Source organism: Rutidosis leptorrhynchoides, chromosome 9 (assembly GCF_046630445.1).
Source record: "Rutidosis leptorrhynchoides isolate AG116_Rl617_1_P2 chromosome 9, CSIRO_AGI_Rlap_v1, whole genome shotgun sequence".
NCBI classification, from domain to species: Eukaryota; Viridiplantae; Streptophyta; class Magnoliopsida; order Asterales; family Asteraceae; genus Rutidosis; species Rutidosis leptorrhynchoides.
Genome location: NC_092341.1, coordinates 356,734,671 through 356,759,029, shown reverse-complemented (window position 1 = coordinate 356,759,029; position 24,359 = coordinate 356,734,671). Strand labels below are relative to the sequence as shown.

Genomic DNA, 24,359 nt, shown 5'->3' with positions numbered 1-24,359 from the left:
TGGAGATAAATTAGAATTTAATTTAAAAGAAGAAAAAGAGAAAAGGAAAGGTAAATGAGATTTGTTTAAAAAACGAATAAATGATTCAGGTGAAGAAGAAGCGTAAAATTTACCCTCACATGCAAGGCACATGTCAAGGGTTAGCGGACATTTTTAACGGAATTTAGGCGGAGGGACTCGGTATGCTTAAATGGTATAATGGAAGGATGCTGTTAGCCAAAAAAAAACTTGGGGGACGCTGTTAGCTTTTTTAAGTAAAATAGAGGGACCAACGGCACAATTATTTCATTTTGATTTAATTCAATTCTTGTTGTTTTAAAGAAAATAATAAAAAATACAATAGCCAACACTCTTCTCACCTTCTTCCTACTCAATTTTTTTTCTATAAAAATCAACAAACTCTCGCAACCATTACAACTATCACCAATTAAGCAAAATGGCTCATCCAGTTTCACAAGCTAACGAAACTAGTCCTTTTGGTTCACTCACACCTCAACAGTTTTACACTCATCATTCAATCTCTCACTCCACCAGTTACTTCACAAACCCTAGAGGTCTCAAAATCTTCACTCAATCATGGACGCCATTACCTCCGGTTAAAATTAACGGCATTATTTGCGCCGTTCACGGTTACACCGGAGAGTCCAGCTGGTTCGTTCAACTCACCGCTGTATATCTCGCGAAATCAGGATTCGCTGTCTGCGCTATCGATCATCAAGGTCATGGATTCTCCGACGGTCTCTCGCTTTACATTCCGGATATCAATCCGGTCGTTGATGACTGTATTTCGTTCTTTAATACCTTCCGTGCTCAACACGCGCCGTCGTTGAAATCGTTTTTGTACTCCGAATCGCTCGGCGGTGCAATCGCGTTGTTAATCACTCTCCGCCGTGACGAAGCAGCCGGAAAACCGTACGACGGATTAATACTCAACGGCGCAATGTGTGGAATCAGTGATAAGTTTAAACCGCCGTGGCCGTTAGAGCACTTATTATCAGTCGTCGCTGCGGTTATTCCGACGTGGCGCGTGATTCCGACTCCCGGATCGCTTCCGGAGGTTTCATTTAAAGTTGACTGGAAGCGGAAGCTGGCGTTGGCAAGTCCGAGAAGGTGGGTGGCGCGTCCACGAGCGGCAACAGCGCGTGAGCTGCTACGGATCTGTAGGGAGCTGCAGGAGAGATATGCAGAAGTTGATGTGCCGTTTTTGATAATTCACGGCGGTGAGGACGTACTTTGTGATCCGGCGTGTGCGGAGGAGTTGTATCGATGCGCCCGGAGTAAAGATAAGACGATAAAGATATATCCGGGGATGTGGCATCAGTTGGTTGGTGAAGAGGATGATGACGTGGAGGTTGTATTTGGTGACGTGGTTGAATGGTTAAAGGCTAGAGCTACTAGTGATTAATTGGATGCTTAAATGATAAAGTTGCGATTTTAAGTGTGTAATTTTAATCAAAATAATATATTTTCCCCTGAAAAACGAAAATTAAATAAATTGGAATAAATCGTCGACTACACTCGATTAGAAGTAAACAAACCATAACCTACTCTGATAATACTTAACAGTATGAACCAACAAGACGTCAGTTAAGACTAAAAGAACGACATCTTTACCACCAGTTTGCATGAACTTCAACCCATTTAATACATAGATTGCAATGCATTTCACCTTCTGAATATTGAACCTCCGAATTGAACCATACATAGGCAGTTGGCATGTTTTCTTAAATATTACTTTAATCCGAACTGAGAATCTACCTTTTTAAGAAGCATATCATAACAAGAGGCCATCCTTTGCATCTTCAACAACACCTCGAGACCTTTGAATACATAAAGGGAGGTCACTAGCTAATGCAAGGTACTTTTATCGAGAGAATTCAATTGATTAACGTTGCTAATCATCATGTTGTTCTATGATAAGTGGAAAGTTATTGTACAACGATATTTCTAGACGGAAATTGAAATTATGCTTGTATTTTTTACGTGATAATAGACAATGTTCATCAACGAATAACTTAAACGAAGTTGTGTACCAAACCAAAGACCACATCGACCAATAACTTAACAAAGTTGCATACCAAAGGCTGAAAGAGACAATGTTCATCATGTACAACTACCCGCGGAGAACACAAGTCTAAACATCTTAACAATTAAATCTAAATAGGTTTTGTTGTACCCCCATACATAAAAGATACCAATTCTAACATAGCTCAGTATCAAACTTCAAAGAAATACCCATACAGAACAATTCTTGCGACAGCAACTTCGCACCATACGGAACGCGCACCTTAATAACATCTTCAAGTGAGTCACACACACGACAATAGGGCCCACGTATCTTTAAACCCCCAGGGACAGTCCTCTGAATCACAGTAGCCATTCTCTTGCACCTTGTACAGACATGCATCTCTGAGCTGTCACTAAGAGTGAATAAACGTTCGTGTAGATTAGCTGAGGCTCCATGGGCAATGAGACAGTCTCGTTCCATGTATCCAAATTTGATACCACCGAAACGTTTCCTGTCAGCAACTGGTTGTCGAGTGAGAGGATGTACGGGACCCGTGTTTCTGAACTTGACTTTATCTTCAGACATGTGTACCAGCCTCTGGTAAAACGTGGGTCCCATGAAAACAAGAGATTTTATTATTTCACCAGTCCTGCCGTCGTATAGCCTCTCACTTCCCCATCTTGAAAATCCTGCCCTGAAATTTTGAATTATATTGAAATTTGATTATATATACCATATATTTCTGATAATGTACGGTTTAGCGGAATAGACGGATTTATAACGTTAAAAAACAGTTGAAGTACACTTCGAGTGACTTTCAAGTTTCAACCAATCTGACCCAATTAACCAATTTCACTTTTATACTAGTTTTATGCTTGACCCCTATTATGATCTGCTGGAGATATTACATCCACAATCGACCCAAATCATAGTAAATGGATTAAAATTATCACCTTTGAGGCTCAGTGATCATAATTAAGACAGTAAAAAAGAAAATGACACTCCATTTGGATATGTAGAATGAATAGTTGACTCTAGAGGTCAACTGGGGTAACCTCACTTTCAAAATCCAACAAATATTCTACAATTTATATAACAAACTGCTAGATACATTGCAACCACAGTTGTAAAAGTTGGCCGACATGTCATATAAGAGACTAGCTCGTCCCGACTTGGCCCAAAAACACCTTAAAAACGGTCAACGCTAAAAAGTGGGTCAAAGTCGGCCGAGTAGGGTCAAAGATCTGCTGCATATATAAAGTGAAGTAGGTAGTTTACCTGTGAAGCTGGTTGGTTATGGCATCGACGGAGGGAGAAGAGAAAGGTGTGGCATATCGTTGTGACCCGCCCAAAGCAATACCCTTGCCCAGGGCAGATTCCAGCATCTGACCGGGAGTTTGTCTTGAAGGAAACGCATGCGGGTTTATAACAATATCTGGAACAATCCCTTGTACACTAAAAGGAAAATTCTCTTGAGTTTCCAGATAACCCAAAACACCCTTTTGCCCATGCATGCTCGAAAACTTGTCACCCAGACACGGTGAACGCACCTAATAAAACCAACACATCATTACTTTAGCAATAAAAATATAAGCAAACATTCTTATTCCCTTCTTTATAATGTAGTTTACTTTCAATTTTACCCATTTAACCCGTTACATATATAGCTTAACCAAATGGACCCGTTCACAGGCACATGGGTTTAGTAACGGGTCAGAATAATATAATAACAAACACAATGAAATAAGCAAATTACCTGTCTCAGAGATACTACAGCAAAGTTCTTTCCTTCATCATTTGCTGACAAGATTACCTTTTGAACCATCCCTCGTTCTGTGTGTTTCAGCTTCACACTATGATCAGAACCTGATTCAGTATATTTCCCGATAACTATATCACCGCTTTGCAAATTGGCACCAATAAACGGGAACCCATCATCATCCAAACTATCGACCCGCCCAATCTTACTTTGTATCTTCCCAAAGTTGACTGTATCATCATTACTAATTTTCTTCCCCGAAGCCGCTTCCTTATTCTCGACTTCCGCTTTATAACTCCGGATATGTTCTGACCGAAACATGCCACGGTCAAGTGAAGATCGGTTCATGACCAAAGAATCTTCCTGGTTGTAACCAAGATGAACATTTACAGCCACAATAGCACACTGCCCGTTGTAAAACTCGGGTCTCGGGATCATCCCCTTTTGACTTTGACCAGACGGTTGACCCGACTTTTCAAGACAATCGGAAAGCACGGTTTTGAAAAGTGGCCTTTGTGTGTAGAATAGCTGGTGAGAAAGGGTATCGACTCTGATGTCGGGATTAGTACATGAGTACCCGATCGCTTGCTGACTGTGCTTTTGTGACTGGTACAGAACCCTTTTCGCATGGTCATGGTTCGCGAACGGGATTATGCCACAGCTTAAACCTAACATGAATGACATGTCGAGTTCACAGTGTGTGTATTTGGCCGGGTAGTGGTTTTTCTCTTCCAGAAATAGATACTTAATGTCCCATGCTGTGCAGCAATCTTCTTCCTCTTCGGGTCCGATTAGCTCAACAACTCCATTATCTAAAAGATCTTGGAATGAGTGTCCACCCCCTTTCAAAAGTTTAATTTTGTGCAGGTTTTTAACAACTAAAAGTGGGCGCAAGACCCGCCCAGCATCACAAAATATTCTCACTTCTTTATGTTTACCATCTCTTTTAATTTCAACCTGAAAACATATACATAAAAAAAAAAAACATGAACTACACGTATCAATATCAGATCATAAGGTCAAACTTGGTCAAAATCAGTCAAAACTCGGTCAAAATCAAACTTGGTCAAAGTTAGACACTAACCTGATGAGGCACTTCTTTCCTACGTCGTCTGCGCCTAAATTCAGCCACAAAAGAAGCAGAATTTTCACAAATCCCAACCCAGTCGCCATCAACAAAAATCTTATCCATTTCATTGACTGATGTTTTGGTATCATCCACCAATTTCTCCATCCCACAAGCAACAAGTGTATCTGATATTTGTTCTCGAACTGTAGTTGTAACAAGTGCAGTTCCAGCCAAATTCTTTATCAACCCGCAATCTTCCCCATCTGGTGTAGATAGATAACATATCTTTCCCCAGTGAGACGGGTGCCTAAAAAAAGATAATAATAAACAATCAAACAAACAGATAATAAAGCTCAAGTCTTGTCACATTTATAACTAACAAACAAACATTTAAGAACACTTACGGATATCGTGCATCTCCAGCTTTACCAGCATACAAAACCCGTTGGCGGGTTCTTCTCATATCAGCAATCATCTGTAACGGGTTAGCCCGTCTAAGCATGGCCACAACTCCAGACGTCTTCTCCATGTTTTGATATGCATGTGACCAGGAACCCGTCGAAAAGGCACGAGAAAGGCCGTTTGTAATAATGGCTGCATCAAGGTAACACACTATTTCACGTACTGTTTTATCTGGATACAAATCCCGTTGCATCGATTTAACCATCTGTCTCTCAGCGTGTCTTAAATGATTCTTTAACTCCCGTTCGAGTAGCTCACCGGCTAACTCCAACCTTTTGTTCCTAAAATCATCTTTGTTGTCTGGCTTTCTTTGACCCGTGTAACCATCAAGAAGGCATTTCACCATGTATCCCAAAAATCTTGCTTTTCGACCGAACCCGACAATACTCGGAAACAAATACGCCTCAATGGACTCAACAACCGATTCTTTAGGTGGGAATCTGCTCTTTTTTAGAAGATTCTCAATAAACTTTAGTGAATTTTTCCCTTTTCGAAAATCTTCACACTCTTGGTCTGCAGCGTGTATAGAGGCAACCAGAATATTGGTGATGTTTACGTCCTTTATGTCTGCATCGATTAGGTTGATTACCTCTTTATCCGATTTCACGCCCAGGGCATAAAAAAGGATCCAGATCGGGATATCCATTAGGCTTAGAATATAAACCGTTACCAGTTTCGCCGAACTACCAATATCTTCAAACTTTGGCCCATCGGCCAGTTTCACATACACCCTCTTTCTCTTATTAACTGACCGGTACGTCACTCGCCAGCTTTGATTATCACTCAACCATACTCGATTCGATCCGAGTTGTTCTTGTGCGATAAAAGTCTGCAATAACATAACATTATTAATAATTTTATGACCTCTCAAAGATATATGACAGTTTATCATGCAGAAATATTTAGTTTAGTATATGTTGTCACCTTTTCAGCTCCCTTGATTATAAAATAACCGCCTTGGTCATAATCACAGTCGTTTTTATCAGCTCCACTCATCCAACACGAGTCAGAATTAACCATTACAGGGATCCTCCCTATAATCACATCCCCCGACTCGGTTTCTATAACTTTCTTGTCCAGATACTTGTCTTTTCCAGTTTTAAACTTGTCACTTCTCACAAGTTCTTGAGTATACACCTGCCATATTATGAAAAAAAAAACCCCGCAAATTATTATATTAAACTCTTCTTTTAACTATTTGACCTGTTAGGGTGGAAGATAGTCCAAAACAACCCATTCATATTCATATAGGTATATTTGCAAACCAACAATACACACAAACAGTGCAAAGACAGAGAAATAGATCAATCAAAAGCATAGTTTTTTCATATCAAAGTTACAAGGTATTATCATTTTCATTACCTCTTTCGTGAACTGAACCTTCATCCTAGAAGAATATGTCATATTTTGAAGCCGGGCATGTCTAGGCAAGAATTCTAGATACTCTTTACCACTATCAGCAGAAAATTTCTCACCGGTCCAAAACCTTGGGCGTTCAAGGGTGACCTTCCCAAACTTGACTGAGGCGAACCTCCACTCATTGTCACCCTTTTTAGACGGGTCATATCCCGGTTCAACGATTATCTCGCCAATCGAGTCAAACACGTTCTGAATCCCTTCTTTGATGAAGTCATTATAAGAGTTAATCTGATGACTTATCAGACCATAGTGTTTAAAAAAGGATGTCGCTGCCTTTTTAGTGAAGAGTTTCAGTGTCGCTTCATCAAAATCCTTGACCGATGGTGCATCCATCATATCATCATCATCATCAAATTCTTCATCTAAGTCAGGATGAACTGCTCCGTTTAAACGCTTATCCTTCTCACTTGGTCCTCCTTTTTCCATTTTATCTGAAAGTAATAAATTCATCCAATAAGTTCAATATCACTAGTGCAAAACAACCAGTGGTCATATAATTTGTAAGCCAATATCTAACTCATACTTAATCATATCTGAAAAACAAAATTTGAGCAGATATATATATATATATATATATATATATATATATATATATATATATATATATATATATATATATATATATATATATATATATATATATAAATTATATGCATCTAAATTTTCACGTTTTTAGCCTCATAAATTCCATGAACCAGATAATTATAACTAGATCTATAAAGCCAATACCAAACTCACATATATAAATATCAAAATCAAATTGTAAAACCGAAAAATGATTAATGACAAGAGTAATATATAGATATAAACAATAATATGATCAAATGACATTATGTTTCGGTAGGCTTTTATGGAGTGCAAAATTAGTTTTCCTTACATTTTAGCCCTTGAATAGCTCAAAACCCTAAAAACAAACAAATATAGAAGTAAAATATGTAAACGCATAACACAAAAACCCTAATAAAAACACCGTATACAAATTATGAGCAGCTTCATTTCATGAAATTTCAGTAAATGTAAATAGCAAGCGGATCCGTGTAAACCTAAATTGTTAACAGCAATAAAATCGAAGAGCTATTGTATGCATGTTTAGAGATATATATACTTACAAATAATGAATTAGAGATCGATTTTCCTGTTTTCAGCTTTGGTTGATTGTTAGGGTTTGTAGATGACTAAAGAAAACGAGAAATGCAATTAAAAAATGATGATTTTTAGGAGGGTTTGAAAGAGTGTTTTCGGGCGTCGAAGAGTTGTAGCTCACTCACAGGCAATGTTTTTGTGGAGTGAAAATAATTGACAGTAGGTGTGAGTAACGTAAACGGTGAATAATTTGGGAAAAAGGTAAAATTGAAGATGTAATCTTAGAAAAAATTCAATTTAAATTTAAATTTTAAAAAATATAAAATAAAATAAAATATAATCTATCTATCTATCTATTATATTGCTAAAATGATGATGTCATTATTAGGTTAACTCTTTTGTTAAGAAAAAATCAAAAAGAAAAAGAAAAAAATCTAAGCATGGTGGATGATGTCATTAATCTAAATAATTTAGAATTAAAATTAAATCTTATTAATTAATTATTATTATTAAATCTTATTAATAATTATTTTTATTATTAAAATTAATTAATTTTAAATTATTGTAATTAATTATTTTGAATTGAGTACGAGAAAGTATAAAAGTTAGGTAGAAGGAAACCAATTTTATATTTATATTTTTAATTTACACTTTTAAAATAAAATGACAACCAATATTATATCTTATGATTGGATGATGATTGTTTAATATGCATTTTAGGTGTTTGATGAAATGTTCAGCTGACGAGTTTCTTAGTCGGACTATGTGATTCAACGGGTCATTAAACTAAATAATTTTAGCATTTACGTTCACTTAATACATAAAACATATCATTAAACTGTTTCATTTAAACAAACCCGTGATTTCACGGGTCATTTCACTAGTAACTAATATTAAATCTCTAACATTATGATGTCATAAATAACAATTTTCCTTTACAAAAGAAAATCAAAAAATAAAAAGAAAAAATTCTAAGCCCACTTAGTGATGTCATTAAGTTATTTAATTTACAATTTAAAAAAAAACTTCTTAAAATTAATAAAAATTATATTATTGAAATTGAAAAAATAAAATAAAAAATAAACACCAATAAGATAGACTTTAAATCCGACCCATTATTCTCATTAATGAAGTAATTATCTTCATTTATAAGATCTTTCTTTTATTTGATAAAATGTTTGTAAATCTATTTTGTTTACATACTCTGGAAATAATTTATAAAGCTAACTACGATTCATCCGATTAAAATCAAATTGTGTGGAGCCTAAATCATCAAGAAAAATGTAATACTTAAACAGGTTTGAATGATCCAATTACTCTTATCCCGAATTTGTATATAAACTGTAACAACGATATACTTATGTGTCTCTTGATTCCCGCTTTTCCTGATAATATTGTATTAATCTATAAGAGTGGTCTCGTGCTCTTGTGGTTTGGTTTTTAAATGGATCGATAATTATGTAATCAATTATATGTTTGTTTGTTTAATTTTATCTTCTGTGTCAACAATATCTTAAAGAGATTATTTTAAAATGAATGAAATGGGGTTTTGATAAAATGATCAGCCACTTTTTGTTGAGGATTATGGCGTTTTGAGAATAGAGAGCTGCTTCCCGTGACGAGGTTAATGTCTTATCATCATTTTCTATAGAACTTTTTAATATGATATAAATACATTAGATGTTGTTTTACTTTTACAAACTGACGAAGAATGTATTTCATATGAAGTGATGATTGTTATATCTTAGTTTTGGGCAAGGGAGGTGATGAGGTTAGTTTCTTTTCCTTTTTTTCTCTGAAATTTAGTTATATAACTACATCTACTTTATTTATAGATATATGTTTGCTCCAAGTTTCTATGTTCATATTATATAATAGAATTAGCACTTAAGTAGTTATGTTACATGATAAATAATTTAGGGGTTACAATGATGATTTCTTAATAAGAGTATGAGACAAAGTGTTTAAAAGAGAATTCTCTAAAAAGTGTATCTCATACCATTGCGCTATGTATCTAATTACGAAGCATGTTTTGGATGAAGGATGTGAAGGGCATAAACATAGTTTTGGATGAAGGATGTGAAGGGCAGAAACAAAGATAAAGTTTTGATATTGTAGCATTCGATGGTCTGTAAAATGTACAGGTATCACATACCAGTTAGCTATTCTGACTAAACAAGTAATTTGGATATATTTTTATTATTATTATATCAGTATTTTTTTAAAGATTTAAAGAGTGTATATGTATGTTACCATTTATGTGTCTTAGTGAATGTGCTTAGTGATTCATTTTATCTCTTACAACTTGGTTGTCAGGTCTTTTAATTCAAAAAGGAGACTTGAAACCAGATTATCTATTGCAACTTGATTTTTTAATTACCTCAATTCAAAAAAGAAAGGACTCGTGACTCATATTATGTCATGTGCAGCAGTGCAGGTGAGTATTTGTTTTATGTAGTTTTGTTTTATGCAGGTGAGTATTTGTTTTATGTAGTTTTGCTTCTATCTAATCTCATACCGAGTAACTGATATGAGTTGAATCAAATGGGTCATGAGAAATTTTTGAGTAATAGTGTTGATGGTAGATGAAATGTAAATTATTATTATCTAAGATGTAAAGTTCTTGTGAGACTTGATTGTGATTTGTTACTGACATATTTGAATTGGTTTTCATCTTTAATTTTTGTTGAATCTAAGTACGTAATGTATCATATTTAAAAAATGTTTGATTGACATGTTGCATTACACTTATGTTATGTAATTGATTGGAGCATTTCAAGTAGTGAAATCAATTTTATTTAAAAGATAGAATTCATACGTTTCATTAAAACAAACCCGTGATTTCACGGGTCTTTTCACTAGTTTATTATAAATTTAGTAGTTTTTATTATATGCATATATGCATTTTATAGTTCTTTTTAACCTGGGTATCCAGACGGTCAACTTGACTAATCCCAGGGCGACTACTCGCTACGCGAGCAGCCCGGACTCATTTATAACAACCCGTCAAAAATCCCTTTAACGGAATGTTAACTCTGGTCCCAGTGCTTGGCTTGACTTCTACGTAACAGCAATATTTTACAGCGGAAGCAATTAATACCTGAGAATAAAACACGCAAAACGGGATCAACAATAATGTTGAATGAATCTACAGATTTTAGGTAAACTATACAATATGTTTAAGAAATAATATTCCAAAATGTTTATTAGTGGAAGACCACCAAAGTTTTATGTCAAAAGTTTGCATACAACAATGTCAAGTGTTAACTGCTCGTAATCAGTGATGTCAAGTTCCAAATGTGTGACATCAAAATAGTTTCATTTCATATAATTGTAGACATTACCATGTCTAGTTTCAAATGTTCGTAAACCACAGTTTCAAGTAACGTAACATAGTATCTGAAAAACAGTTATCAGAAAAATATTTTAAGTTCCTTGACTACGAGATTTTACAAGTACAACTCCAGGTTGTGAAACGTTGGCATAATTTATGAGCATCTGAATACTAGCAATGACCGGAGTATAGAACCTACTATACCCGCCGTTACCTCATAAAATGTTATACACTTGTTCGAGTGTATTTAATGTTCAAAGTAAATGCACCACAGTTAATAATGTAGGGTGAGGTTGTCAACCTAATGGATCCGTCCATCTAAATTGTGCTTACACCTAAGGTATTAAAAGTATTCAAGCTAGAGGCTTTGTGAACAAACTCAATATGCATATATAGTACCCGTGTCAATACAAAAAGCATTTGATAATGTGAGTATAACAGTGTGTATTCTCATATCTGAAAATATGTAAAAAGCGGGACTGTAGACTCACCTTCGAAAAAAGCTCGGGTTGAAAAGTGGACAATTACTTGTACGGATTATAGCCGAGTAATGCAACCTAAGTATACGTATTTAGGTTGGTCAACATATATGTCTTAAACAAATGTGGTTTCATAGTATAAGTTTTCTTATTGCTCGACTCGACGCGTTTCAAAGTAAAAGTCAACATACGGTCAACTAGTTCATGCAAGTCAAACGAAGGCAACCGAAGTCAAACCAAAAGTCAAACTTGGTCAAAGTAGTCAACTAAGGTCAACATCAGTAGTTTCATGTCAAATGTTGGTCAACATGTCAAACCTAAGTCAAACAACACGTTTTGGATCATAAATGGTCAATTTCACAATTTCAGTTTATCGTTTTGCACAAAGTTCATGTACATGTAGCAAACTTAGCATATTATATCATAGTACAAAATTCATGCAAACATGGTAAACTCCATATCATAAGTATACTCAAAATCGATTCCAAAAAGTCTGGCCAGGGTCTCATATGATAATTAAAAGTCAGGAATCAGAAGGGGTACATTTATAGTTTGTCAAATCAATTTCTGACCGCGCACTGATTTGGTTTTGGCTATAACCGGAGCTAGGGATATGAAATTGATACAATACCAGTGGCCATAGTTCAAGGACAAGTCAAAATAACACATATCAAAAGTTGAGCAATTTTTGTTTAGCCAATTTGTACAGTTTATTCATGCAAGTTGGAAGTTCAGTTTTCAGCTCAATTCAGAATTTACATAATATATGGCCCTATTGTGCCCAATGCATAAGGTCTCAGAGATTGAAATTAACTAACCATATGTCACACATCATGTCAAAATTCATATTCCAGAATCATACATTCTAATTCAATAAACACAAACCACAGAGTATAAAACAGAGAGCAAGTTGCTGTTACGATCCTAGTTTAGCTAGTCACATTCGCACACAATTATCCAAAGATCTAGATTCAATCAGACTATGATATCTACATGAAAAGTGAAGTAATTTTTGTGTACATTTCAAATATGCAAAGCTTTAAATCCAGAAGCTAACATATTTTATTATACAAGACTGTTTTCATGCAAGTGCTGTATAAAACCACTTTTTCACTAAATCAAGCATATCTCAAGTTATACATAAGCAAACAACATGATATCCTAGTGTAACCGGAGTATTTTTAAATTACCTATCCAATGGCATTAATTTCACAACCCAATTCGTGGTCTATCAAACCCATAATTTCTGATCAATCACAAAAACACAACGTTAATTTCAATTGGCCATAACTTGATCATCCGGAAACGAAATCAAGCGAATCCAAAGCCTAAAATCAATAGTTTTTCGCAAGAAATCTAATTATCACATAATATCATGCATTTGAAAAATCAAAATTTAATGTACATGTAATAAACAATTCGGTTTTCATGCTAATCAACACAACCGGACAAATTAACGCATCAAACAATAATCACACATCAAGACTTGAGCAATAGACAACCTAATCCATGAAACTTTAACAAAATTTAGATTTTAAAGATTATGTTTTAGCTATTTATACCTTTGATCACAAAATTAACGACACACACGTGTAGAGGACAACGAGAATTGCAAGTTTGATGTTCAAGGCTTGGCCAAAAATTGAAGTTTGATGTGTGTGGGTGTGAGTATGGTGATGGCAGTAGGAGGGAGAGGAGGGATCGACTGGTGCAGTTTAATTGTGAGGGTTTTACTAATTTTAGGTTTAATACTTGTATTTATACTAACACTAGTTCACTAATTTAGCACGTAGGTCCCTCAAGTTGCAAAATTAAACATAAAAGGGGGTGGGAGATGGGAAATCGGCCGAATGGCCTATGTGGTAAGTTCCCGGGCTCTCGTTTTACAAAAGCGTGTAATCGTGGTCCGTTTCAAGTGCCGTTTAGTCGTACCGAAGGCCCGGAACGCTAAACCGATCGTTAAAACGCAACCAAACGTTAATTTATTAACAACCCAATGAATTAAATATTTTTGAAAAGCTAATAATTATTAAAATAAACCCGAGTGTTTCGTTGCTCAAAAAACATTTATCAAAACCGTATCATTTTTATTGTATTTCTTTATCTGAAATATTTATTCGAATTAATATCAACTCATATTAATTATTGTAACCCTCCAAGGATCAAGTATGTATTTATTACACATAAACACATAAAAGTCAAGTAATCGCCGTTAAATAACTAACAGAAATTTAACGGAAGTGACGGAAAAAGCAGGGTTGTTACATTACCCACGTGTTATTGAAAATTTCATCCCGAAATTTTAGTGATCGTCCGCTGAAATAGTTTCCTTGGGAAACAGTTGCGGATACTTTTGTCTCATCTGATCTTCACGCTCCCACGTGAACTCTGGTCCTCTTCTCGCGTTCCACCGAAATTTAACGATAGGAATTCTGCTTTGTTTCAACCGTTTGACCTCACGGCCCAAGATTTCGACAGGTTCTTCAATGAAATGAAGTTTGTCGTCGATACGCAGTTCCTCTAAAGGAATAATCAAATTCTCATCGGCTAGGCACTTCTTTAGGTTGGATACATGAAAAACGTCGTGTATACCGCTGAGTGCTTGTGGCAGTTCCAACCTGTAAGCTGCCGGTCCAACTCTTTCAGTTATCTCGAACGGTCCAACATATCTAGGACTCAGTTTACCTCATTTCCCGAACCGTATAACACCCTTCCAAGGTGATACTTTAAGCATGACTTTGTCACCAACTTGGAGATCTGTGTCCTTCCGTCTAACATCGACGTAACTCTTTTAACGACTCCGAGCTGTTCTCAATCGTTCCTGAATCTGTAGGACTTTCTCCGTTGTCTCCTGAATAATCTCAGGACCTGTCAACTGACTATCCCCCAAATCGCTCCAACATACGGGAGATCTACACTTTCTTCCGTATAATGCTTCGAAAGGTGCAGCTTTAATGCTCGCATGGTAGCTGTTATTGTATGAGAACTCAGCTAGTGGTAAGTACTTATCCCATCTGTTTCCGAAATCAATGACACATGCTCGCAACATGTCCTCAAAAGTTTGAATAGTTCGTTCGCTCTGGCCATCTGTCTGGGGGTGATATGCTGTACTCATATCTAAACGGGTCCCCATTGCTTTCTGTAATGACTGCCAAAACCTGGAAGTGAATCTGCTGTCGCGATCGGATATAATAGATATAGGCACTCCATGCCTAGAGACGACTTCCTTAATGTAAATCTGAGCCAACTTCTCCATTTTAGAAGTTTCTCTTATCGGTAAGAAGTGTGCAGACTTAGTGAGAACATCCACTATAACCCAAACAGTATCGTAACCTCCCACCGTTCTCGGCAGTTTTATGATGAAGTCCATTGTAATACCTTCTCACTTCCACTGGGGAATCTCTGGTTGAGTTAATAATCCTAATGGCTTCTGATGTTCCGCCTTGACTTTAGCGCAAGTCAAGCACTTTCCGACATAGGTAGCAATATCAGCTTTCAAATTTGGCCACCAATAAAATGCCTTCAAATCTTGGTACATTTTATCTGATCCTGGATGAATTGAGTACCTTGACTTGTATGCTTCCTCCAACACTAGTTCTCTCAATCCACCAAACTTTGGTACCCAGGTTCGATTAGCAAAGTACCGTGTTCCGTCCTCCTTGGTGTCAAATTTCTTATCCATTCCTCTGAGAAATTCAACATCGACATTTTCTTGTTTCACGGCCTCTCGTTGTGCTTCGCGAATCTGTGATGTGAGATTCGTACAGACAACTATGTTAAGCGCTTTAACCCTGAGGGGTCTCTCTCGCTCTTTTCTGCTTAAAGCATCTGCCACAACATTCGCCTTGCCCGGATGGTATTGAAGTTCACAGTTATAATCGTTAAGCAGTTCCATCCAATGTCGTTGTCTCATGTTGAGCTTTTCTGATCAAATGTGTGCTGTAAACTCTTATGGTCAGTGAAGATAGTAAACTGGGTCCCATATAGGTAGTGTCTCCACATCTTAAGTGCAAAGACAACATCTCCTAGTTCAAGGTTGTGCGTAGTGTAGTTATGGTCATGAATCTTTAACTGTCGTGATCCATAAGCAATAACCTTATTTCGTTGCATAAGCATGTAACCCATGCCTTGACGTGAGGCATCACAATAAACAACAAAATCTTCACTTCCCTCGTGTAGAGACAATATCGGTGCAGTTGTTAACTTCTCTTTCAACAACTGAAATGCAGTTTCTTGCGGTTCTGACCACTCATACTTCTTGCCCTTATGAGTCAACATGGTTAATGGTCGGACAATCTTAGAGAATCCTTCAATGAATCTCCTGTAGTAACCAGCTAGACCCAAAAATTGTCGGATCTGAGTTGGCGTCTTTGGAGTTTCCCAGTTCTTAACCGACTCAATCTTTGCTGGCTCGACCTGTATTTCCTTGGCCCCTACAACATGGCCAAGAAATTTTACCTCTGGTAACCAAAAGTCACACTTAGAGAACTTTGTATACAACTGCTCTTTTCTAAGCATAGTCAATATCGAACGTATATGTTGTTCGTGCTCTTCCTTGTTCTCGGAGTACACCAATATATCATCAATAAACACAATGATAAATTTATCTAGGTATGGCTTACACACACGGTTCATGAGATCCATGAACACTGCCGGTGCATTCGTCAAACCAAACGGTGTCACTGTAAACTCATAATGTCCATAACGTGTTCTAAATGACGTCTTCGGGACATCAGCTTCTCTGACTCTCAATTGGTGATATCCGGATCTCAAATCAACCTTCGAGTAACAACTATATCCCTACAGTTAATTAAATAAGTCATCAATCCTCGGTAGCGGATACCGATTCTTGATTGTCAACTTGTTCAATTCTCTATAGTCGATACACAATCTCATCGACCCATCCTTCTTTTTAATAAACAAGACTGGAGTTCCAACTCAGAAATTCATGGTTATGTGATCCACCTTCTAGTACCTGTTGCAAATTAGGGCATTATAACCCTGATGTTGTTCACCATGGGAAGCTCTTGTAGTTCTAAAGGTGCAAGTCCCTATATTGTGTACGTAACGGGTGCAGCTGCTGGCACCAAATTAATTCGAAATTCGACTTCACGGTGGGGTGGACATGCTCAGGGCAATCTCTAATAGTCGGGAAATATTCGGGTCTCTTAAATGTCGGCTCATCTTTACTCACATGTGCCAGAATTGCGAGACATTCTCATCTCATGTACTTCTGGACCTTCGAGTAATTAGTGTAACATGACGGTGTACTGATCTCTTCTCCGTACACTATTATCATCGGTGAAAGAAATTCGAATAGTCTTCTGGTTGTTGCTACCTCGGTTGTATCGTCAGATAACCAGTTTGTTTCAACCACTAGGTTAAAACTTCCCAGTTTAATAGTTCTATAGAGTACACGCTGTCTAAGGAAGGTACAGGGTTATAAACGGTGTGACCAAATTCTCTAGCGTTAAAGCTTCTCTCAGCACCGGTGTTGACAGTATATATAAACATTATGGTTGATGAGTGAGAACGTGACAAATTTCATAGAAAACGAAAATGAACAAGGTGTAATGGCAATTCAAACAAAATCTGCTATTTAATCGAAAAGGGTTGGTACAAAAACTCCCAGACGTGTGTGTCTCGCGGGAAACAGATGAAGTGTGGTTCGCGTCGATGTGTTCAAAGTTGGTTGATAATGTTTGTGGGTATAATGAAAATGATTGCCGCTTAAGAAACGTACGTTGGAACAGAATGAGAAAGAATATGGTAACAAGTAGTATTACTAGTAGAAATGAGTGATGGCGTTAGCGATAAGTAGCGATGGGTTGTGATAAGCAGTGATGATAGTAGTGACGTATAAGTTGTTAGATAGCATGCTAGCATCATAAGTATATACACTTGTATATTAATGCACCCAATAAGGTATAATAGTTATCAGTAGGTAGGCTCGTGTTTGGGTAACAAAATCGTGAACTGCGGGTGGCTGAACGATAAGTAAGTTGGAAGTCAAGTAGACAACATCTACTACGTATTATGCAGGCTGTTACCAGGAATTCCTCCTCTAAAAACGTATCAGAAATGAGTTGTGATGCACAATAGCGAGTAGTAAAGCGTGGAGGTGTTAGTAGTGACGAGTAGTACTTAGTAGTGGTAAGTAGTAATGAATAGTATTGAGTAGTAGCAAGTAGCAAGCGGTAGCAGTGAGTAGTATTTAGTAATGACAAGCAGTGAGAAGTAGTGATCAGTCGTGACTAGCAGTGAGAGGCGGTGTTGAGTAGTAGTTAGCAGTGATAAACAGTACTGAGTAGTGGTATGAGATGACGAGCGTGTTCAAGTAGTGTCTTTGTATTGACAAGTAGTGATCGGTGGTGACAGACAGTGTCGAACAGTGACGAGTTGTATCATGATTACAAGTTAATTACAAGTTATGATAACAATTAATTTGTATAGTGTAAGTTTCTACTCACATTTGAGGTTATACGGTTGTGTTCTAACGTTGTTTATCCAGGTAACCTACCTGACTCGGTCCCAATTCCTTATTTTGCGATGTCGGAACTTCTATATGAGTTACCATAATGTAATCCCGGTCATCACATTATGCTATCTCACATTTCCATTCGACATCGCTCCATAAGTTCAAGATGGCATAGTCAACTTAATTTAGTTAAATCTCGTGTCACGGGTACTTATGTGGTTCGTAGTATAGCGCTTAGTTCAAGTCCATATCATATGGGTATAGGGTGTATATGTACGTGATGTAATGTGTAGCCCTACACGTCGTATTGTGAAGCAAATAGTGCAGGTATAGTGTGTAAAAGTCATCCAAGACACGCGGCTATAGACTAGACTTCACTAATGCGCCCTACAGTTAGACACACTAATGTATCCTAGTTCCCTATAGCCAAAGCACTTATACCATCTATAACACCCCGTCAAAAATCCCTTTAACGGAATGTTAACTCTGGTCCCAGTGCTTGGCTTAACTTCTACGTAACAACAATATTTTACAGCGAAAGCAATTAATACCTGAAAATAAAACACGCAAAATGGGATCAACAATAATGTTGAGTGAATCTACAGGTTTTAGGTAAACTATACAATAGGTTTAAGAAATAATATTCCAAAACGTTTATTAGTGGAAGACCTCCAAAGTTTTATGTCAAAAGTTTGCATACAGCAATGTCAAGTGTTAACTGCTCGTAATCAGTGATGTCAAGTTCCAAATGTGTGACATCAAAATAGTTTCGTTTCATATAATTGTAGACATTACCATATCTAGTTTCAAATGTTTGTAAACCACAGTTTCAAGTAACGTATCATAGTATCTGAAAAACAGTTATCAGAAAAATAGTTTAAGTTCCTTGACCAAGAGATTTTACAAGTACAACTCCAAGTTGCGAAACGTTTGCATAATCTATGAGCACCTGAATACTAGCAATGACCCGAGTATAGAACCTACTATACCCGCCTTTACCTCATAAAATGTTATACACTTGTTCGAGTATATCTAATGTTCAAAGTAAATGCATCACAGTTAATAATGTAGGGTGAGGTTGTCAACCTAACGGATCCGTCAATCTAAATTGTGCTTACACCGAAGGTATTAAAAGTATAAGTTGTGTTATTGCTCGACTCGACGCGTTTCAAAGTAAAAGTTAACATATGGTCAACTAGTTCATGCAAGTCAAACAAAGTCAACCGATGTGACGATCGCTCCAAATCCATATGGACGAACACGTCATTCATCGATTTCATTGCGAGATATTTGACCTCTATATGATACATTTTGTAAACATTGCATTCTTTTGAAAAGGCACACCATAAATGAATATTTAAATCAAAGGTTTTTGACATCTGATTGTTTCTACATATAGACAATCACCGTAAATAATAGTTTACAATAGTAATTCCGTTGACAATGCAGTCAAAATAAGATACATGGTGATGATTTGGTGAATGCAACATTTCCTTGATAAATATTCCATGTAAGACTCCATGCACATAGCTTGTCTAACATATAAGCAAACAGTGGAAGACTTCTAGGGAACCTGAGAATAAACATGCTAACAAGTGTCAACACAAAGGTTGGTGAGTTCACAGTTTTAGTGTTTCGCATAATCTGTATATAAAGGTGGATCACAAGATTTCCGTTGTTTCATCCGAAATGTTTATCAAAATATTCTTCGAAATTGAGCACCCTGGTAACTAAACTTAACGTATATATAATTTATACCCTTTGTATAATCATCTTAATAATACACGCAAACCAACGTGTACGCTTCTCAAATAGCATACGTCCGTTAAAAGGCTAGTGCTCTAGCTCAGACGGGGATATCAAGCCCTATGGATCCATATACTACTACTCGCACCCACCAGTTCTTATAACTGGCAGTTACTAGTTACCAAAACTAAGGGATTTTCGGTTTAAACTCGGTATAGAATTTAGTATGTACTTGTATCCATTACGTTTAAAATAAAGTGCGTGTATTCTCAACCCAAAAATATAGTTTGCAAAAGCATTTAAAAAGGGAGCAAATGAAACTCACCTTAGCAGCACATAAGGTCATTCATCAAAAAGTGACCGTAACTCGAAATGCAAGATTAACCGTAGATCTTAAGCTAGAGAACATATGTTGGTCAATACATGTCTAATAAACTAGGTTAGGTTATAATGTATCACAATCCTAATGCTCGAGATCGACATACAAAAGTTATCAAAAGTCATTTCAAAAAGTCAGTTTTGACAATTGTTCAACAAAACGAAACGTGCCTTATATAAGGATTCATTTACTTGGCTAGTAGTATTTTATCAATCTCATAAACAGGTTGTTTAAATATTAATTGCAGATTCAAAAGCAATTCCAATTAACGTCAATTATAGTTCAGTTGACCATATCTTTTGATTCGTTCATCGAAATTACGCGATTTCTAAATGAAAAGTTATTGATTTTTCGCCAGCTTTCCGAAAACATGTATATCATATACCTTTTACCAGTAATATATGTATTTAATTCGTGATTCATTATAAACTGTTTAAAGACGAAATTTAGCATACAAGCATGTATAAATATATACTCGAGCACTAGACATGTATACACTATTAATATATAAAAGATAAGATATGAATGCTCACGTATCAATATTGAGATTCAATATTGCAGGAAAGTACGTAGACGCAATAGAGATGATAAATACTAGGTTTGACTTGCCAACAATACCCATGAACATTACCCATAACCTCCATAGCTATAACCCATAATTTCCTTAGTTCTATCCCGTTTGAAGCTTGTTTTGAAAGTGACACGCTCATGACCTCGTCGTAATATTTTATGTATAATATTACTAAAAATATTAAGATTAATAATAATAATAATCTTAATAATATAATAATAATAATAATAATAATAATAATAAATAAATAAATACTTAGGAGTAATATGTGTAAAAAAAACATGCGCAAGAAACCTGGTATTTATAGCCATAATTCCTGATTCTGATGCTCATGTGATCGCATGGGTTTTATGCCTATTTCTCATGCGATCGCATGGCCGTCAGATCCAGCTCACATATTTTATGTTTTCTTGTTTGTCGACATAATTAAATATAATATATATAATATATATAATTTAAATAATTAATTATATATTATATTAAATTCATGTGCATAGTTGACTTGTAATTTTCGTTCCGATGACTCGTACGTTGTCACTCGACTTATGTCCCGGTTCCGGTTTCTCGAACGCATTTTCGTACGCTTAGAAAACTCGCAATTTACTTTTTGTGACTCGTACTTTTGTCAAAATATAGTCTTAAATTATCAATAAACTATATCATTCAAAGTGTATCTTAAACTTTCGAGTGTTTTGGTCATTTACTTCTATAAATCATTGTCTCGCTATTTGTTAATATATATATATATATAATAACAAATCGTTTTATGACCAAGTTAATATATATTTTCAACATTCATAAACACGTTTTAAATATACGTCGTAAGTTATTCATATAATTAATATTCCAACTTATCATATATATTCAAATTAATATTTAAACCAATAAGTTTAATGTACGGTATCAAAAAATTTAAGACATTGTTACGTTTTCAAGTTATAGTATATATATATGTATCTATATACATATAATTGTTCGCGAATTATCGAGAACAACCGAAAGGTATTTGAATATATGAAAATAGATCAAAATTTTTGAGATTCAGTTTTACAGACTTTGTTTATCGTGTCGAAAATGTTACTCATACAAAGATTAAGTTTAAATTTTGTCAGAAATTTCTGGGCCATCACAGTTCCTACCCGTTAAAGAAATTTCGTCCCGAAATTTGAGTGAGGTTGTCATGACTAACAATAAAAATGTTTTCATGCCGTATATGTGTTGATAAATAGAGTTTTATCACCGTTGAATAATATGGATAAAACAATCCGATTATTCGAAGCGTATGAGAGAAGTTATCGTAAAAGAGTGAAATGAAGAATAGAGATTCGTCTTAACTCTTGACATATTAACGATTGATTTCCGTAATTTAAGGAATAGAAAATCTTCATAATCTAAATAAGATTTGATTCTTCGGAATTTAAGGAAATTAAGATTTCTTTTGATTAAATGGGTAATTTGCCTCGATTGCTATGTTTGATATTTCGCTATAAATTGACCTCTTCTGTTTCATTATTTTCATCACTCTTACATCTTCTTCCTCATTTCCTATTTTCAAAAGATTGTAAAAATGCTTCATCCAGTTCTGATTCTTGATATACTCCTAACTTTCATATCTGTCATTCTTCTTTTTCATCTACCACCGGAGGAAATTATTTTCTTCTACCATTACCTTGGGGTTATAGTGTTTTTCATTCTCCCGTGTCTTTATATTGCTATACGCATTGATATACACGGTTTGTAATTTCTGGGTGGTTGTTGGGTTTTATATCTTCCCTTATATTTTGATGTCTCTGCTTCTGTCTTTCCATAATCATTGACATCCACAGTTAATACTCTCTCCAATTTACTGTGATTTATATATACTCCCGTTGATATTTTGAAGCTTCATGCTTTTGTTTTATCTTCCCGACTTTAAATCAAGTGAATAATGGTCCAGAATTCGTAGGTATGAACTTCAGAATGAACATAATTAATGTTCTAAAAAAAACGGTAATAGCACAATCTGACTTGTCAAATTACCAGAATACCTCGAAAAAGACCGAATCATTAAGAAAATATTTTCTTGATAGTTTAGAGGTTAAATAGAATGAAAGAGTTATGTAACATGGTTTATAATGAGGGTATGATCTGTGAACCTTTATCACGTTCCATTAGAAACTCAGCATGACTTACTATAATATAATCACAGGTTGATCAAGTGTCATTATATTATACTAACTCATGCTTCAGTTCTCAACACCACTTCAAAAATATTCATATTTTAAACTCGAAGGTTTCAGAATTTAAAAACTAAAATAGTTTCTTTTATGATGTTACACAGATATCGCAAGGAGAAAATTGATTTCCAATGAGAATGATTATGGAATTATCTCCAGAAATATGGAGGATATTTATAATGAAAGATACGATGATATCTTAGAATTTCTAATATCAGAGGATGATGAAGAATATTGTCCGCAAGGGTTTAGATTCGGAAGCAAGGTATTCGTTAATGGCTTCAGCAGATACTGAATAATTTGGATTCTTTGAAGGCAGGTTTAGTCTTTGTGATTTATCCACAGCCTCCTTCATACTTTGCTCAATCCGTTTTCCAGTTCCAAACCTTCTCTTTTTCTGAGCTTTGCCAACACACTATTCTTTATCATCAAACTTTTGGCCGTTAAGGTCGTTTACAGTTTTTGCTGCTTCATCAGCATTCATAGTTATCATAACCGAATCGTTGGTTATCAATCCGAGGTGTTTTCAAAAGTTTGAAGGGTTTGCATGAAGATTGTAATTGTCAAGATACATATGATGTTCTAGAATTTTGAACGATACAATTTTTTTTTTTTTCTTTTTTTTTCTGGGTTTATGAATAGAAGTGATATTCTAGCACAGTTTTGAAGTCAAAGTATAGCATTTGAAAGATGTAAGAATCTAAGAGTGATGTTTTCTGTTAAATCTTGGCTTGGATTCTGATTTTTCAAAATCAGAATATGTAATTGAATTTGTATGGAAACAATTGTATATCGCTGTGAGCATAGTTAATAATTTTTGAATCAAAGTTGAAGAATGTACAGTATAACATATTAATTGTGAACTTATATATTTCCCGAGTATTACCTACCCGTTAAAGATTTCACAATTAATACTTTGTACAAAAGAATTTTTTTATTACCGTCTTTATGAAAATATATGTATGTATATTTTCTTCAGATGTAATACAGATTTGATGAGTTAATATCATATTAAGCTCATTTGATTTTTGAATTGAATGAATAATCTCTAAAACATTAAGGATTACATAATCTTCGCGGAGTATTTTCACTAATGAAATCAATACATCATTATTTATTCTTATTCCTCGGTGAAGGATGTTGATGCTCGTGGAATTCTTATGAACTTCATAAGATATAAATGATGGTTTCTAGAAAGTTTCGAGTACATCGAAGATAAAAGTGTAAAATCAAACATGTAATTGATTAATACACCAAGTTCATTATGAAATGGAATTCATTGAGTTGAAACAGATATTTGTAGTTAACGATGGTTAAGTTGTTAATGAAGGATGTACATCATAGCAATTTAGTAAT

At 35.4% G+C, this 24,359-nt stretch overlaps 2 protein-coding genes across 2 annotated transcripts; one reads left to right on the top strand and one right to left on the bottom strand.

The window, feature by feature from the left end:
* The first annotated feature begins 354 nt into the window (after positions 1–354).
* LOC139869352 (caffeoylshikimate esterase-like) lies at positions 355–1,937 on the top strand. Its single transcript, XM_071857665.1, has one exon. The coding sequence runs from the start codon at positions 437–439 to the stop codon at positions 1,403–1,405; it is 969 nt and encodes a 322-aa protein (XP_071713766.1). The 5' UTR covers positions 355–436; the 3' UTR covers positions 1,406–1,937.
* A 20-nt stretch (positions 1,938–1,957) lies between these two features.
* Positions 1,958–7,961, bottom strand: LOC139869351 (DNA-directed RNA polymerases IV and V subunit 2-like). The gene is made up of 8 exons (XM_071857664.1): positions 7,827–7,961; positions 6,661–7,148; positions 6,223–6,435; positions 5,241–6,127; positions 4,852–5,143; positions 3,765–4,724; positions 3,287–3,558; positions 1,958–2,702 (listed from the first exon to the last, which is right to left on the bottom strand). The coding sequence occupies exons 2-8, from the start codon at positions 7,141–7,143 to the stop codon at positions 2,201–2,203; spliced, it is 3,609 nt and encodes a 1,202-aa protein (XP_071713765.1). The 5' UTR covers positions 7,144–7,148; positions 7,827–7,961; the 3' UTR covers positions 1,958–2,200.
* Positions 7,962–24,359: the final 16,398 nt, after the last annotated feature.

Coding starts and splice junctions, on each gene's coding strand:
- LOC139869352 (XM_071857665.1), top strand. CDS start 437: ATGGCTCATCCAGTTTCACAAGCTAACGAAACTAGTCCTTTTGGTTCA.
- LOC139869351 (XM_071857664.1), bottom strand. CDS start 7,143: ATGGAAAAAGGAGGACCAAGTGAGAAGGATAAGCGTTTAAACGGAGCA. Junction 6,436..6,660: donor AGGTTCAGTTCACGAAAGAG/GTAATGAAAATG, acceptor ATAATATGGCAG/GTGTATACTCAAGAACTTGT. Junction 3,559..3,764: donor CTGTAGTATCTCTGAGACAG/GTAATTTGCTTA, acceptor TGGTTTTATTAG/GTGCGTTCACCGTGTCTGGG.